Raw genomic sequence first — 17,448 nt, 5'->3', positions numbered from 1 at the left:
AGCTGAGACATTACTTTGCCAACAAAGGTCCGTCTAGTCAAGGCTATGGTTTTTCCTGTGGTCACGTATGGATGTGACAGTTGGATTATAAAGAAAGCTGTGTGCAGAAGAATTGATGCTTTTGAACTGTGGTGTTGGAGAAGACTGCTGAGAGTCCCTTGGGCTGCAAGGAGATCCAACCAGTCCATCCTAAAGGAGATCAGTCCTGGGTGTTCATTGGAAGGATTGATGCTAAAGCTGAAACTCCAATACTTCGGCCACAACATGCGAAGAGTTGACTCATTTGAAAAGACCCTGATGCTGGGAGGGATTGGGGGCAGGAGGAAAAGGGGATGACAGAGGATGAGATGGCTGGATGGCATCACCGACTCGATGGACATGAGTTTGGGTAAACTCCAGGAGTTGGTGATGGACAGGGAGGCCTGGTGTGCTGCGATTCATGGGGTCGCAAAGAGTCGGACACGACTGAGCGACTGAACTGACTGATTGAAGGTGAAAACTGGGGATCCCCTGGTGGTCAGCAGTTAAGACTCTGCACTTCCCCTGCAGGGCGAGGGTCTGAGCCCCGGTTGGGGAACTAAGACCCCAGGTGCAGCAGGGTACAGCCAAAAAAACAAAGTGGAAACAGAATTGGAAGGAGAGAACAACCAGTGCTGCTGCTGCTAAGTCGCTTCAGTCGTGTCCGACTCTGTGCGACCCCATAGATGGCAGCCCACCAGGCTCCCCCTTCCCTGGGATTCTGCAGGCAAAAATACTGGAGTGGGTTGCCATTTCCTTCTCCAATGCATCAAAGTGAAAAGTGAAAGTGAAGTCGCTCAGTAGTGCCCGACTCTTAGCGACCCCATAGACTTCAGGCTCCTCCATCCATGGGATTTTCCAGGCAAGAGTCCTGGAGTGCGTTGCCATTGCCTTCTCCGGACAACCAGTGAGGCACTGGGAAACACAAGGTCTCGGGAGACCTTGAGGAAGGGTGCCATTCTGGTCTGGAAGCCACGTGGAACCAGCAAAAGGAGGACTGAGGAGAGTGGTCAGGGGGTACAGAGGAGAAGAGAACTCAGCCCTGAGGAAATGATCCCAGGGAAGACCACCAGGTACAGACAAGATTCACAAAACGCCCTTGCAGACCCTCCGAGACGCACCAACATCAGACCAACGGGAAAGCTCTGGGAGGAGACCCCTGGGCCTGGAAGACGTCCCTGAGTCCAGGCTGGAGTCAAGTCAAGATCTGACTCTTCAAGCTGACTCATCCAATCTGGGCGAATCCAAGGCCCAGGACCCCCGAGACCCTCAGACGCTGTTAGAACGACTCTAGGGCCGCGACCGGCCTACGAGGGGCGGGACCCCTCATCACACCCGAGTCAGCCCTCCAGGCCCAAAGCCAGCGGCGTCACCCGGAGGGGCCCCGGAGCGCAGAGCCGTAGATGTTCCCGGAGCCGCGGACCCTCCCGGAGCCTCGTCCTGCGCGCGTCCCGCGCCGCTCCGGGGCCCCCGCAGGGTCAGCCTAGCAGCCCCACCACCCGCAGAGCAGGCCCCCCACCAGGCTCCTCGGCTGGGTTCTCGAGGCCGCCCTCAGCCCCAGCACCCAGCCCACCACCCTTCCCTACATCCGCGTCCCCAGCTCCCAGGGTGGCCACCTGCCTGCGAGCCCCCATCCCGGGCCACCTGGCTCTCCTTTCCAAGCCTCTCCCAGTTCACTCTTCTCCTCTCTCCCCGCCGGCCCCTTCCCACCTTCAGCACACGCCTGCCTTGCAGGGAACACGGGCTCCGCTCAAAAATGCCACCAGCAAAGTTAAGCACTTCTGTCTGCCGCTCCCAAGGCGACTGGCGACTGTCGCCTGCATCGTCCTATCTCCCCATCCTATCTCCCCACCCAAGGGCCCACAGGGCCCGAGAGTCCGCGCTCAGAGAGGCCTGTTTGCTGCACTCACACGGCTGGCCAAGGAGCAAGCACCCCACCCAAAACCTCGACCTCGACCTCGACCTGGACCTGCTGGCTCTAAAACATCCCATGTGTCCTCCTTCCTGCTGCAAAGACTCACTGTTAGCACACCGATTCAGTGTGAAGTTTTCTACCTGAAACTCAAGACCTTCCATCAGTGGCTCTCCCCTTTACCCAGGGGACCCTAATTCCCACTATTTCTGTTTAACTCACTTTTCCTTTGCCTCCATTTGGGCAAGTCACTGTATTAAGATCAACAATTATCACTTAGCACTGTTGTTTTTTTTTCCAAGTATAGCTGACTTAAAATATGGAGTCCCTTTCGTGTGTATAGCAAAGTAATTCAGTTATACTGTATATGTGTTCTTTTTCCTGTTCTCTTCCACAACAGGTCATCGTAAGATGCTGGATCCAGTTCCCTGTGCTAGACGCAGGGCCTTGCTGTTCACTGTTTTGTACACAGCAGTGTGTGTAAGTGAAACCCAGACTCCTGAGGCATCCCTCCCCCAACCCTGGGGGCCATAAGCTTGTTTTCTGTTTCTGTGAGTCTGTTTCTGTTTTGTAAGTTCACTTGTATTATTTTAGCATCACATGTAAGTGATACCATATGGTATTCGTTTTACTTCACTTAGGATGATAATCCCTAGATCCATCCATGCTGCGGCAAGTGACATTATTTCATCCATTTTAGGACTAAGTAACAGCCCAATGTATATACACACCACACCTTTATCCATTCATCTTCGCCAACACTTAGGTTTAATTAGCGCTGCCTGTAACTGGAATAGTAGCTACCATTTGCTAATTATTTAGAATGCTCCAGATATTACACACAACTGCTAAATGAAATCACCTCACTTTAGCATCACACTTGACTCAGAATCACACCATAACACGTCCGTAAGAGAGTTCTCAACTCACCCATCTCAATATTTCTCCCGCGGTCTCACCATCTTGATAAATGGATCCCTCCTCTCAGCTGCTCAGGCCAACAACCTACACATCACATACATTCACCTGTCTTTGCTTCACTCGCCAGCACGCCCCCCAATAACGCAAATCCTGTTGCTTCTAAATTCATAATACAGCCTCAAGTTGTCTCCTCACCCGTCCACTGCCTTCACCCAAGCCACCATCCACTTAGACCCGGGCTGTAACAACTTCAAATGCCCCCCTTTTCCTACTCTTTGTCTTACACACTTTATCCTTCTCAGGGCAGCCAAAGAGGATGCTTAAAACAAGCAGGTCTTCTCTGAAAATACTGGAAACAGGCCAGATCTATCAACAGGTAGACAGATAAGCTGTAGCACATCCATATAGTGGAGTATTTCTCAACAATAAAAAGAAATAAACTACTGACGTATGCAGCAACATGAATGAACCCCCAAAATCCTAAGCGGAGTGCAAAAAGAACACTGTGTACCACGTGGTACAAGAAATGCAGGAATACCAGAACTAACCGGTGACACAAAGTAGATCAGCGGTTGCTTCTGAGGTGGGGAACTTTCTAAGGTGACAAAAACGTTCTGGGTCTGGCTATGCATTTGTTGAAACTGCTCGGAAGTGGGAGATCAGATCATTTCACCCTGTGAGGATGACCCTCTGGCAAGCCGGCCCCATCACCCCCACCTCACGCCTGCCCCCCTAGCCCAGCAGTCCCAGGCTGCCCGTGACCCCACCAAGCCCCTGGGCCGGAGTCTCTGCAGCGGCCTCTCCCCGAGGCCCGGGGCCCCACGCAGAGCTGGCTCCCTGCCGTCACTCAGGTCCAGGACGGGCCCCTCTTTGGAGAGGGCTTTCCGTCTGGCGGCGCCGCCCAGGGAGCCTCGTCTGCGGCTCTGCTTTCGTCTTCACTGTGTGCAGCACTTAGCGCTCTATTTTCTTATTTACTGTCTGCTTCTGCCACCAGCAAGCAAGCTCTCCCAGAGCGAGCGCCCATCTGTCGCTGTGTGCCCACGTCTGCGCGTTCCAGGAGGGTCTGCCGGGTGGACGGGATGGTGGCAGGACCCCTCTGCTCGACAGCCCTGAGAGCTGAGGCTTGTGGAGGGGGCGCGACCCCCACCGCCCCACAGACTCACAGCACAAAAGCAGCACGTTAGGGACACACACACACCCCCGTCGCCCGGCCTGCCGGCACTCATGGACACGTCCCTGGGAGGCAGCGGGGCAGGTGGTCCTGCGGGGACGCCCGAGTCTTGGCTGCCAGGACTCACGTTGCTGTTTCAAAGTGCGCTGACCTTGGCTTCCCTGGCCCTCTGCCAGCCAGTTTCAGCACCAGCTTGTTAGAGCCGATGCAAACTGGAGCAGCGGCCATCAGTCATTGGGATGTTAGTCAGGAATCACCCTGCACTTCAGGACTCTCCTGCAGACCACAGACGCCTCCCAGGAGGCTGTCCACTCCCAGTGCAGGTGGGGGCCGGCTCCATGGTGTGGCCGTCATGGAAATACCCCCACACTCCTTGCCCTGAGGTCACTGAAGAGACCACAGGAAACCTCCTAAGGTGAGGTGGTGCGTCACTCCAAGGGAATCGTTAGAGACATCATTCACACTTTTTCTTCCAAAATAAATGCATTTGACTCCTGATTAAAAACACAGTAAGTCCTGTGTCTGGGGCTCTGGGTACAAACAGAAGAACAAATTAAAGAAAGCCTATCGTGTGGGGAGGAATAAATCGGGAAATTGGACCATTCCAATATACAATATATATAGTTCCACATATACACTACCATATAACACAGATAACTAACAAGGACATACTGTGGGCTTCCCTGGCGGCTCAGCTGGTAAAGAATCTGCCTGCAATGCGGGAGAACCTGGGTTCGATCCCTGGGTTGGGAAGATCCCCTGGAGAAGGGAACACTACCCACTCCAGTATTCTGGCCTGGAGAATTCCATGGACTGTACAGTCCATGGGGTCACAAAGAGTTGGACACGACTGAGTGACTCTCACTTTCACTCAAGGACATACCGTGAGCACAGGGAACGCTCAGTGCCCGGTAATGACCGATATGGGAAAGAATCAAAACAGTCTGTGTGTATGTGTAGCCGATTCACTCTGCTGTACACCCAAAACGAACACGACACTGTAAGTCAACTACACTCCAGTAAGAAGTTTTAAAAGAGAAAGCCCACCTGAGTGGCAGCCTTCCTAAGCTGCGCATGGAAACAAATGTTAATATATAAACAACACAGGGATAACACCCCCATGTTATATACATGCACACGCAAGACAAAAAGATGAAAATCCCTTTGCGTTAACCCTATCAACTACAGAAAAGATTACTTTATGGTCCATATAATTCCATTAAATAGTAAGCTTATCTTGAATATTTAACAGGGTTTTCAAGGATGAGCTATTTGGGAAAACCAGAGGCTGTACAGTAATCAGGTTGCCTCACTGCCTCTCCAGGGGAGGACGGGGCCCTTAGCGGCCTCAGCACACAGTTCTGGAGATCGGGTGGGTGTGAACCAGGAGGAACGTCTCTGTGCTACGTGTCCACCCCCTGGGCCAGTAACACGGAGGTGTCAGCGTCCACTGGGGCCTCTGGACCGGACTCCAGCCAGCCTTCTAGGAACCCGCCCCCGCACGCAATACGCTGGGCTCTGCGTGGCTTACAGGACACAGTATACAGCTCGGTCACCTTCCACAGCCAAGGCGGGTGACAGCAGGACTTGGCCTGACATTCACCGGCACGGGCGCCCCAAGAGGCTGCAGGGAGGAGGAAGGCCACAGGCTGCAGGATCCTCCTCTCATCCGACCCGTCTCTCCATCTGCGCAGCTGCACGCCTGCTAGATTTCCCATCACATTCTTACCTTCATGGGTTCTTCCGGTACATCCAAAGATCAAATTCCCATCTTTTCTTTCAGAAGCCTAATCAGGGGACTTCCCCGGCAGTCCAGGGGTTAGGAGGCCATGGTTTCACTGCCGGGAGCCTGGGTTCAATCCCTGGTCAGGGAACTAGGAGCCTACAAGCCACGCAGTGTGGTGCAGCCACAAAAAAATTAAAAGTTTCACAAGCCTAATTAAAATTCATCCTAGGAAGCTGTCCACATCCAATGACCTCCATTCTGTAAATGGTTAACCAATTTTAACTTGTTTTCTAGCTTAAAAACATGGGCTCTTACGACCTAGAGCTATAGCTGACAACATACACGCAGCCTACGGCCGCCACGTGGAGCGCCAGAGCCAAAGGCAAGGAGGTCATGCCGTGCTGACTCCACTGATGTGACCTCCAAGGGAGGCAAAGCTAGTCTCTGGCAAAAAGCATCAGAAAAAAAGGGTACCAGTGGTGGGGAGGGCACACAGGGCCTCTGGGGGGTCGGAAACGCTCCACAGCGTTATCTGGGTGACAGCGGCACAGACGTGCAAATATGCAAAAGCGCACCCCACATCCTCACACACACTGATGCTCCGAGCACTGCCCCGGCTGTGAGCACAAGGGTAGAAAGACTGTTTCGTCTGGATTGTGCTGAAATTCTGCCGCGTGTGCAGTCTTAGCTGAAGCTATTCGGGGACTCCTAAATTCCCAGGACAGGGGAGTCCTCACCTCTCCAGCCCATCTGTCATCTCCCTTCCACAGGGAACTCTCTGGGGCCAGCGCGGTGGCCGCTCTGGATTGTCAGCTTTAAAACAATCTAGGGGAAAAAAAAAAAAAAAACAATCGAGGGCATGCATCTGTCTGCCCCGGGCCAGTCATAAAGAACACTTAACTCTGCTCGCTTTTCGGCCTGCACGTCTCAATGAACTAGAGCAAGCCTCTGAACATACTTCTCAATAGGAGCACAATAAACATCAAATGGGAGCAGGAGAACGCCTGCCACGAACTCAGGCCCCCTACAAACCATCTGCAGGAAGGCGCCCTCCCCGCGAGGGGAGCGTCTGGGGAGGACGCGGGTGGGGGCAGCCCCGCCGGTGAGACGACCTCCCAGCCTTTCTGTTCCCCCAGGTGGAAGCATCTGATGATGTGCAGGAAAACGCTAGCGACAGAACTGCTGATAGCAACGGAAATTGTTAAAAAATAAAACAGACGTCCGTGGAATGCCTGTGTTCTTCTAAGAAGGCTAGAAGATGCCCGACAATCTTGTCTTCAATCTTCTCCTCCACCCGCGAGGAGACTGAAAGGCAGGCAGGTGAGGCCTGCCGGGGGCACCCGGCTAGGGGCAGGTGAGGCCTGCCGGGGGCACCCCGGCTGGGGGCAGGCGACCTTCCAGGCTCCCTTCAGGTCGCAGGGGGTCCCGCCCAGGCACTGCAGCAGATTCAAAGCCGGGTTCGGAGTAGGAGACAGTCCAGAGCGGAAACCTCTGACAACTCTTCTCCGAACCTTCCTCTCAGGGTGGAACAGACAACTCTGTCAGAAGCCGCTGAGCCGCGGACACCCAAGCTTTACCGGCACTGAGCTGAGTATCCAGGTCTCTCATCTGAGAAGCAGATGTTCTGATTGTTCCACGGTACCTGGAATGAAACTGCATGTTTCACCCTCAACGTTCCCTACGACCGGTCAGAGCTGTGGAGTTACAGAATTAAATGGACGCCGGATTAAATCCTGCTGATCTGGACAGGTAACCAGGTTTAGACCAACTGAATGGTAAACACGAACACACAGGAGACCCACCAGCAGGGCCTCATAAAGCACTATTTTTGCGAGCACAGGCTTCCTGAAACCAAACAGTCCTCAGCAGGTTTTTGTGCTGTTTTGCCCTCTAAACTACTTTTCTCAGTTACATAAAACTGCAAACTGTAATCCGAAGGCTTTGCAGGCTGGCATTTCAATCTCCTCTGAGAGTTTAGGAGGAAATAATTCAATTTGGTCCTCTTTCTCACTTTCTGTATGGTGCCTGCCAAATGAAACATTCTGCCGGGCTGCTTGGTTCCATGGTACCCCCTTTCAGAGCAATGTGGTGTGAGGCTGAGTTGGTTTTTTTGGCTTTAAACATTTTATCTACCCACCTGTGCTTTGCTGTAACAATACCGCTGATCTAAAAAAGTCTCCCAAAAGATACTTTCAATTGGGTTTCTGTTTGCAAACCAACAATCACATGACATAAAACATCACCTTAAAAGGGTGCCCACAGTGGGAGGTGGGGGGGATGACCAGACTTTGGGGGGGGGCGGGGGGATGGCAGTGATAACGCTGGACTGTGGTCATGGAAGCTCTACTGGACACCTTTACTCAAAAGCACCTGACTACACACAGTTGGTTAGCTTTATGGTCTATAAATTATACCAAAATAAAGCTGTTTAAAAATATGCCCAGGATTCACAACTGAGATTTTTTTCAGGTTTTGAGTGCTATTCAAATTAACATGAAAAGTATTCATTTTTTCCTCAGCTGCAAAGTTACGGTATTTGGGGGCAAATCAGCGTTCTCCTGAGGCAGTTTCTCGGCTTCCGCACCGTTGTCTCAGGGGCCAGGTCCCCGCAGCGGGTGGGGAGGGGTGGCCCACGCTGAGGGACGGTCACCCACACCCCGGGCCTGTGCTGCCAGAAGGGCCGCCTCCCGACCCCCCACCATTACAACGGCGGAAACATCCCCTGGGGGGCACAAGAGCTCCTGGGTAAGAGCCGCTGCTCCAGATGCTGGAACAGCAATCTGCTCCCAGGAGGGCGGACAAATGCAGGAAGAGGCTTCCCGCGCTCCCCCCAACTTCGAGGCTGGCTCTCGGCCCCCTCTCAGCTGGCGGCCGGCCACCCCCAACACAGGGCGCTTTCCCTCTCACAGCAGCACCTCTGCCTGTGCGGGCATTTCACACCCAGGGCCCCTTCTAGATGATAAACCATTATTTTTTAAATGAAGGCTAATTTTCTAGTTCTGTGCCCACGCAGGTCTCTCAAGCATGGCTCTCAGCCCGGAATCCCATCAACTGCGTCCTCTGTAACTGCTTGGCGGCCCCTGACTGGGACCCTAAGCACAGCACAAGGCAATTTCTTTTCTTGTTTTTAGTAATTTTTAGTGGAGTATTGTGGGTTTACAGTGTTGTGTCAGTTCAGGTGTACACCGATGTGAATCAGTTACACAGAAACATATACCCACTCTTCCTTAGAGTCTTCTCCCGTGTCGGGAATCACAGATTATTGAGGACGGTTTCCTGTGCTTATCTGATACACAGCAGTGTCAACCTCAACTCCCAGTTTATTCCCCCCACCTCTTTCTCTCCTGGAAGCATAAGTTTGTTTTCCATATCTGAAACTCTATTTCTGTTTCAGCACTAGGCAGGTTCATTTCGCCAGTGTGGACCCAACAGTCTAAGGTTCCAGAAACATTCTGGGACCTACTGTCTTTGAACTTCAAGGCTGAAGTCATGATCTCCCTCTTAGAGATTAAGCAAGCCAGGTTCAGAGGGAAACTCTGTGACCTGTGCCCAAGGCCACACACGCGGCAGAAGTGAGACAGGAGGCTAAGCCCCGCGTTCCTTCTCAACTCCCACGTTTCCAGGGTACCCTACTCTGAGCTGCTCAGAGGATGCACCATGGACCACACACCTGCTGGTGCTCAGGCACTGGAGCCCATTTGAAGTCCTCAGTGTCGCCCTGTGAGGGGGGCTTCTAGGCCCACACTGTAGACAAGGAAACGGAGAGTGAGGTAAAGTCATGTCCAAGGTCACGCAGTAGGGCCTGAAACATGAACTCAGAGGACTCTCACCCACCACCCGCTCCAGCCTCCTCTCGTCGAGAAATGGCCTATTTCCCTAGGAAGACTCAGGTAATGGTTTTGGTTTTCCGGTACATAAATTACACTCTCATTCAAACAGATGTGGATTTGGGCTCCTTGTAACTTACTTGGGGCTCCTTCTATAACACTAAAATCTAGTCCTATGCACATCTATGAGAGCCCTGGAAATGCCCTATGTGAAAAATCGCCAATTCCCTCCACCCAGCTGTCAAGAAGTGGTCAGGCTACAATTTCACTACTACTGGTCTTCTAGCAGTTAATCATCTCGGTTTTTTCTAGTTCATTCAGCCAGTCAATAACCACATCACTTAGGATCTATTCACAGTGACAAACACATTACCAAATAATCACACAATTAAAAGTCAAGATAAAAGCACCATGAAGAAGAAATAAGTACAGAGGGGGTTCTGAAAATTTAGAACGGGAAGGCTGAATAGGGTTGTAAATGTGATGCAAGGAATCTGACATTTGCAGGAAGAGCTGGGAGTTCGCTTGAAGGTGAGGGAAAAGGAGCTTTCGGTCCTGGTGAACAGTACATGCAAAGGCCCTGAGGCAGAAGGGAACCTTGCATGCATGGCCCTGAAAAGGGGCCAGAGACAGCAGTGGCCAGCCCACACAGGGTCTTTCGGTAAAGAAAAATTAAGGGTCAGTAGGGACAGAATATGGTCAGATCTACACTTTCAATGATCGCTCTACCTGGGTCACTTGAGCGATCTGGGCCAGGACACAGTTCAAAGAACTCTACTCTGGATCCTGCAAAACAAGTTTGTTTGTTTCTTTTTTTTTTTTTTTCTCCCCAGGGTGTGGTGCCCCTCCCTGGCTAGGAACTAGCTCCCTTCTTTTTCTGTTTGTTTGTGAAGTTTAAAGGCCAGATGTTTTATCAGGTCTGAGGCCTGTTTTCTTTCAATAGCTCCAACCGCATCTCCCCTCCCCATGAACATACTTGTCTCTTTCCAGAGAGATGTCACTTTTGCCAAGGGCCAATCAGTGACAGAAGATAGGGGAATCTGTCCTTTGGGGTTTTCTTACAAAAAAGGTACAGGCAAGCTCAGAAAGGAACACAGATGCTGGTCTGCACCTCCTCATACTCAAGCACAGTTAAAAAACAAACAAACAAAAATCCCGAGATAACATTAAGATCCCTGGCCTCTCTCTTGGCCACACACACCCCTCCCCACCAACCTGGGGCCCCGGTCAGTGCACTCGAGGTCCCGCTGGCCCCGCTCCAAGCTGTCATAACTACTTTCAGTTTCTCCACTACAAGAAGCTGCAGTTCATCCCACCCTGCACCGCTAAGAGTCCTTAGCACCCACTGACACTTCCTCCAGGAAGTTTTCCTCCCCAGCCGTGCTCCAGTCGGTGAAGGCCCTGCTCGGAGTGCCAACAGCATTCTAAGAAGGCAGGTTTTCTGAGATTCACTGTCACTGGCTCACCCACCACTTGCACACAAAGCCGTGCCCACATCTGGCCAGTAGCCCCAGAAGGACACATTCTGGGTGTCACTGTCCCAGCGTCTAGCACAATGCCTGGCACCCCGATGGGAATCCCTCTGACACTGAATGAATGAATGAGCAAATAGATATGGACTTGCAGCCTCCCAGGAGCAAGAGAGACCTTCTATGACAGAGGTTTTCCCTTCCAATAGGTTTGGTTGTTAATGCGAATGTAAAACACTCAAGTTACAAACTTTAGAAAGGGTGCTAATTTCACTCCAAGGACATTTGAAAGGATTAAAAACATGAATGCAGGGCACAGATGCGCAAGGGTTTTAGACAGGACCAAAACTTCAGGCAAGTTAGGGTGGCAGCAGGGTGAGAAGGAACCCGATAAAGAACCAGACCAGAAATACGGAGCGTACAGGCGCCGGGCCGAGCCCCTCTGGTTCCGAACCCGCGGCCGCCGGGTACCTGGGCCCGTTCCCGGCCCGGCGCAGACCTGCCTTGCGCTCGCGGCTCCCCCGCCTTGTTCTGACCCATCTATGCGCCTGGCAGTCAACCCCCGGGCCCTTCTAAGAAGCACTCTCCCCACTCGATCACTTTTGCACTCCTTCAGAAACACCAGTCATGGAGCACCACTGTCTCCCAGTTTCAGGAATCCGATACCGTCCCGGGTGGCACTAGGGTTGCCCCTCGGGATGCGGCCTGTGACCCGCCCAGCATCACATCACCTGAGAGCAGCCTCTCAGCCTCGTCCCAGCCCTTCGGACACCGAGTCAGTATGGAAGCGGCTCCCGGGAGACGCTTGTGCGCACTCAAGTCTGAGTGGATGCTACACCAGCCGACAAACCTGTACTGACCCGGGCAGGGTCTACACAGGGCGTGAGCGGCGCGGAGGGGAGCGCACCCAGGAGCCGAGAAGCCCCAGCAGACGCTGAAGCCGCCTGGCCGGGGGACGCGCGCGCGGGGTCACCGACCCCGAGCGCCCGGCCTGGCCGCGTCTGCGGGGGGCGCAAGGCCGGGGGGCCCGTCCCCGCCCCGCCGTCACCCGGTCCAAGCCGAGCTGACAATGGCCCCCCCGGCGGCGCCGCGTCCGGACGGGCAGCGGGGTCGGGGGTGCTGTTTACAGCCGAGAGCCGGGGAGGCGTCCCAGCGGCACCAGTAACAGCACGGGGCGCCCGGCCGCCCGCCGCGCAGCGCCCCGGGCCCCCGCGGCCGCGCCCCCGCCCAGCTTGCCCAGAGTCCGGGGTCGCGCCCCCGCTTCCACACAGCTCCGCCCAGTGGGGACGAGGGCCGAGGGGGGCGCGCAGGTCCCCGAGAGGGGCTCCCTGGGACCCGCTCCGCTCCCGGAAGGCGCCTCCGGCGAGCTCCTACAGAGCAGCAGCGCCCCAGGGCAGCGCGGGCGCGGAGCAACGCCTGCGGGTGGAGGTAGGGGGGAATCCTCTCGGGGTTGGCGCCCCTCGACGGGGCTCGGCCCGGGACGGCTCTCCGGCCCGGGGACGGGCGGGGGCCGGGCGGCGCGCCTACCTTGCAGGCGGAGTACACCCCGAGTTTCTCCAGCTTCTTGGCCCGCGGGGCGGAGCGCAGCTGCGCCTTCTTCACGGCGATCCGGGCCGAGCCGCCGCCGCCCGGGCCCTCTGTCGCGCCCGCCGCCGCCCCCGCCGCGGCCGGCCCGCAGGAGCCCGCGCCCCCGGCCGCCGCGCCCGGGGGGCCCTGCGGGGGCGCAGGGGGCAGCGGGGGCGCCCCAGGCGCGGGCCCGCCCGCCTCCGACATGCCGGCCCGGAGCGCAGCAGGCGCCGCGAGTCGGGGCCGGGGCCGCCGCCAGGGTCTCCGCCCGGCTCTGGGCGCCGGAGCGCGGGACCCCCGCCCGCCGCCCGCCGCCGCCCGCCGCGCGCCGAGGCCGCAGCTGCTCGCGGAGGGAGGGGCCGGCGCCGCCCGCCGCCCGCCGCCCGCCCGGGCCTCCACCCCGCGGGCCTCCCCGCCCGCCCGGGCGCTCCTCCCCGCCTCCCCCCCTACGGCCCCGCGCTCCTCCCCGCCCGCCCGGGCGCTCCTCCTCCCGGCCCAGCGCTCCTCCCTGCTCCTCCCCGCGCTCCTCCTCCCGACCCCGCGCTCCTCCCGGCCCGCCCGGGCGCTCCTCCCTGTTCCTCCCTGCGCTCCTCCCCCGGCCCTTCCCCCCTCCCCCGCGGCCTGCCCGCCCCCGCGCCCCAGACCCGCGCCCGCCGGGGGCGAGGCCCGCCGGGTGTTGGAGGGGGTGGAGAGGGAGGGGTCCCCGGGCACCTGCCGGCCACCCCCTCTCCAACCCGTCCCCGCGGGGACACAGGTGGGAGAGACGCGCCCCGTCCGTCCCTCGGCTCCAGTCCACCCTCCCTCGGAGCCGGGCAACTTCCTCCACCCTAGCGGGAGCCCGAGAGAAAAAAAAAAAAACATTTTTGAAAAGTACCCGTCCACGCTAATCCTTTTCTTTGTTACTAATTCACCAAAATACAGGCGTGATGTTTTGCATGTCTCTTTGCAGTTCCTTTGCCTTCCCCGGTCTCTCTTTTAATTCAGAACGCTTCCAGCCTATAAGCGATCTCTGGATCCCATCCGGCAGAGAAAGGGAAAGACGGTTAATCGATATTTTCTAACATTTTTGTTCGAAAGGGCTGGTTGTGGAAAGAACGGTCGTCCAAGAAACGCCGTGCGTATGAAAACTAAACGCAGGGGGAGAAGTTGGCTGCTCGGGCTCATCTCTGCAGGTGGGGGTTAGAACCATACTCCTTTCTAGATCCTTCTTTCCTGTAATGTTTCAAATTCAGAATTGATATCACCAGCATGCACATTAACCATGAAAACAATTAGGCAGCATCCAAAAGAATGTGTTGATTCTGGCCTCAAACTTAAAAAAAAAAAAAGAAAAGCTCAACTCAGCGTTTTCAACTTTGTTGAGACAGTTGCAGACTACCGGTCTCATTGTTGATGACAAGGAGGGTGGTGGTTAGTAATTCGGAGAATACGTTTCAGTTTTTTTCATTTGAAAGTTGTGCACTTTTGGTCGGCCTTTCCGAAGCAGCTTTTGAAAGCCCAGCGCTATATTTCAAGACCCTCCACAAGTGTCCTGCTTTTGTAACGGTCATAATTTTTACATAATATGGGCTATTAATGTGCGTGTTATCAAATTCTTTGCATACTTTATAGCTCTCGCCCAACTCCAGCCAGAACGCTTGCAGGAATGTGCTTTTCCCTGGAATTATTCCCTTTCCCATCCCATTTTTTTCCAGTTAATTTTCTCTAGCCTTTTTCTAGGTTCTCTGTGTTCTTTCTAATTTTAATACAGAGTAATATATAAAAATGAACTTTTTTTCCTAAGTTAGTAAATCCAGTGACATTAGACAGCACAAAAGGAAAGGGCCCCTCCCAACTTGAGCCCCAGCTGAAGGCCTGAAATGGTAGACTTTAGTTCCATCAGGACAGTCTCAGCAGGATGTCTTAAAAGTTGCATGAGCAGAGTCCATGAGCAAAGTCCAACATCAGGATGTCAACAGATATTGAGAGGGGCTTAGGTTCCATGTGGCGGCATTTGTCAAACTGATGGTCCCCTTGAGATCTGTGCCTTTCACTGGATAAAAATATCCTTCATATATTAAAAAAATTATAAATATTTTTAAAGAAATTTAAAACTCATAAATGTTAAAGTCTAGTTGGTGGTTCTCCTGCTGAAAGTTTAGGGACTCAGCGTCCTGATATACACGGTGTGCTTTAAGAATCATTTAAAAAAAGATGGATTGATCCATCTGTGAAGGGACAAGCAGGCAGATGAACAGATAGTTATATATGATCAAACCAGTAGAGCGGAATGTTGAATCTAGACGGTAGGTATATGGGTGTTCACTGCAATTTTTCAATCTTCTCTGTACGTTTGAAATTTTCATCATAAAATAGTGGGGGGAACCCAGCATCAATATTAACTTGCCCATCACCTCTCCCTCCCGAGCTGTCCCCAGAATTCAGGAGGCAGGCTATTTCCAGGATGTTTTGGAGCAGAAGAAAATAACCTCATTTCGGCCTACCCTGAAAACCATCACTGTCGGAATGGTGAATCGCTTGTGACATCCACTGAACATTAGTTTTCATTATTTCCCCCGCTCAGAACGCCCAGATGACATTCTGCCTTAGGCTGAAGGCCCACAGTGTCAAGGCCTGCTTCAAAATGTGTTGTAAGCACCAGGCAGGGACAGTTCAAGGGCAAAGGATCCAGGAGGCTTGTTGCATCTACATAATCAGGCTCTGTGAGCATTTAGGAAGCACCCGGGTGCTGTCCTTTTATGAAGCGAGCACCAAGAAAATAAAAGGCAAGGTTTTCAATTAGAAAGAATTCACAACTGTGGAAGGACGACGATCTAAAATGGAAAGCGCACGCCTGGGGCCCTGAAAAGAGAGAAATGTTGCACTTAAGAATTGAGCCAGGGATTCGCCTGAAAGGCTGGTCCTGCAAACGGCCCGCCTTGCTTCCTGACCAGTAACAGCCAGAGAGTCTCAGTGGTCCTCCAGCCGACAACCCCAGTGGACTGCGCCCCGCGCCCCGCCTCCTCTACAGCCCCTCCGCCCAACTCACTTGCCGGTACCTGTAGCCTCCTGGGATCTGCATTTCCTCAAACTGCAATTCCTATTCTATTCCCACTTAATCTCAGTTTCTGGTAGTTCTAGCTTGCCTCAGTTTACCTCTTTATTTAGTTTGACACGACTTGCTGAAGGAAGAAAACCACAATTAGGAAAGAAAAGCCTTGGAGAAAAGGAATTGAGGGAGCAGGTCTCCAGCTGGAAATGACTTCTGGCTTAAAAATACTGTAGAATAGTGTGCAGCTGTCCCGAGTGACCTTTACACAAGGACAAGCAAGTGATAGTGAAGTGAAGTCGCTCAGGCCTGTCTGACTCTTTGCAAGCCCATGGACTGTAGCCCACCAGGCTCCTCCATCCATGGAATTTTCCAGGCACGAGTACTGCAGTGGGTTGCCATTTCCTTCTCATACAAGGGTAATAGCATAGGTAAATCTCCAGAAATACTGCTGAATGAACCCTGTACAGGATAATACCATCTATATTAAAACCAAACTCACACTGAAGCTTCCCTGACTGTCCAATGGTTAAGACTCCACGCCTCCACTGCAGGGGGCACACGTTCCATCCCAGGTTGAGGAACTAAGATTTCACATGCCTCGAGGCATGGCCAAAAACAAAAGAAACTCATGCTGGCATACAAGTACAATTCTGTGTGTCCAATCAGTGCATTTAAAAACGCAAAAGCAAAACAAAGATCTAGAAACATTTGCAGCCAGCTTCTAAATGGAGTTGCCTTTCACCGGACTCCTTTGAGAGGAAAGCTTCTATTTCTCATTTAAAAAAACAAAACAAAACACTATTTGTTTTTAATCAAAGGATAATTGTTTCACAATATTGCGCTGGTTTCTGCCATATGTCATCTTTTCCCCATTTTTCTACTCCTTAAACTCAGTCTCCAGTCTGTTCATCTTGGTCTCCACGCTGTTGTTTCGTCGCCAAGTCGTGCCCAACTCTTCTGTGAGCCCTTGGACTGTCGCCCACCATGCCTCTCTGTCCGCGGGACTTCCCAGCAAGGATGCTGGAGCGGGCTGCCGTCTCCTTCCTGACTCCACGTCAGAAAGCCGTCTCCACGGCTCTCACCTATCGCCCACGCTACTAACAACGTCCCTTCTGCTCTGTCTGCTTTTGCCCTTTCTACCACAATCCCCTCTTCACAGTTGAGTTTTCAAACTGTAAATGCAAGTCTGATCCCACAACCCCCTGCTGGAAACCCCCGGATAGCCTCTCATAACATTGCAAACACACTGTCAACCCCATGACCGGACTGGCAAGGGTCACCTCTCTGGGCCCTTCTCCCAAAGTGAGTGGTTTAACTCCGAAAGCTTTTTCTGCCTCAGGGCCTTTGCATTTTCCATCTGGCCTGACGCCCTCCCCCAAACAGCACTGCTGGCCCCTGTTCATCCAGGATCCTTTGGCTGGAGACACCTTTCCATCGAGAAAGAGGCAGGTTTGGGACCATGAGTCGCTGCTCCAACATCTGGTACCTTTGGGCCATACTTCTTCCTACTCAGCTTCTGTAAGACACCAACCCTGAAGGCCACAAGCGGGTTGGTGCTGTCCCCACCAAGGGCGCGTCTCCTCTCCAGGGGCTGGGTCTGCTCCAGGCGGCAGTAGAGCCTGTGCCCGGTGGCTGACCCCGCCCTCCCAGCACAGCCACCTGCTTGTGGAGACAGAGGCTCAACAGGAGTGTGAGATGGAGGCTGGGCAGGCAGAGGCCTTAGCATGGAGATCCTTGGGCCAGCTTCCCGCTGGAGAAAGTGACAATGATCACTGGACGTTTGTTTTAATAACTGATAAAATAAAGA

At 53.7% G+C, this 17,448-nt stretch overlaps 1 protein-coding gene and 1 long non-coding RNA gene across 2 annotated transcripts in view; one reads left to right on the top strand and one right to left on the bottom strand.

The window, feature by feature from the left end:
• Positions 1-12,949, bottom strand: part of KAT2B (lysine acetyltransferase 2B) — a 92,872-nt gene extending 79,923 nt beyond the window's left edge. Inside the window, exon 1 of the mRNA XM_043474817.1 lies at positions 12,572-12,949. Within this exon, the coding sequence (XP_043330752.1) occupies positions 12,572-12,817 (246 nt within the window). The 5' untranslated portion in view covers positions 12,818-12,949. The remainder of the gene's footprint in view (positions 1-12,571) is intronic.
• On the top strand, positions 12,359-17,084 carry LOC122445531. Its single transcript, XR_006270554.1, has 3 exons — positions 12,359-12,472; positions 13,688-13,782; positions 16,981-17,084. It is a non-coding gene; the product is annotated as an uncharacterized LOC122445531 (long non-coding RNA).
• Positions 17,085-17,448: the final 364 nt, after the last annotated feature.

This window comes from Cervus canadensis, chromosome 7 (genome assembly GCF_019320065.1).
Source record: "Cervus canadensis isolate Bull #8, Minnesota chromosome 7, ASM1932006v1, whole genome shotgun sequence".
Taxonomy (NCBI): Eukaryota; Metazoa; Chordata; class Mammalia; order Artiodactyla; family Cervidae; genus Cervus; species Cervus canadensis.
The sequence above is the reverse complement of the archived record's forward strand: the minus strand, read 5'-3'. Positions and strand labels throughout refer to the sequence as shown.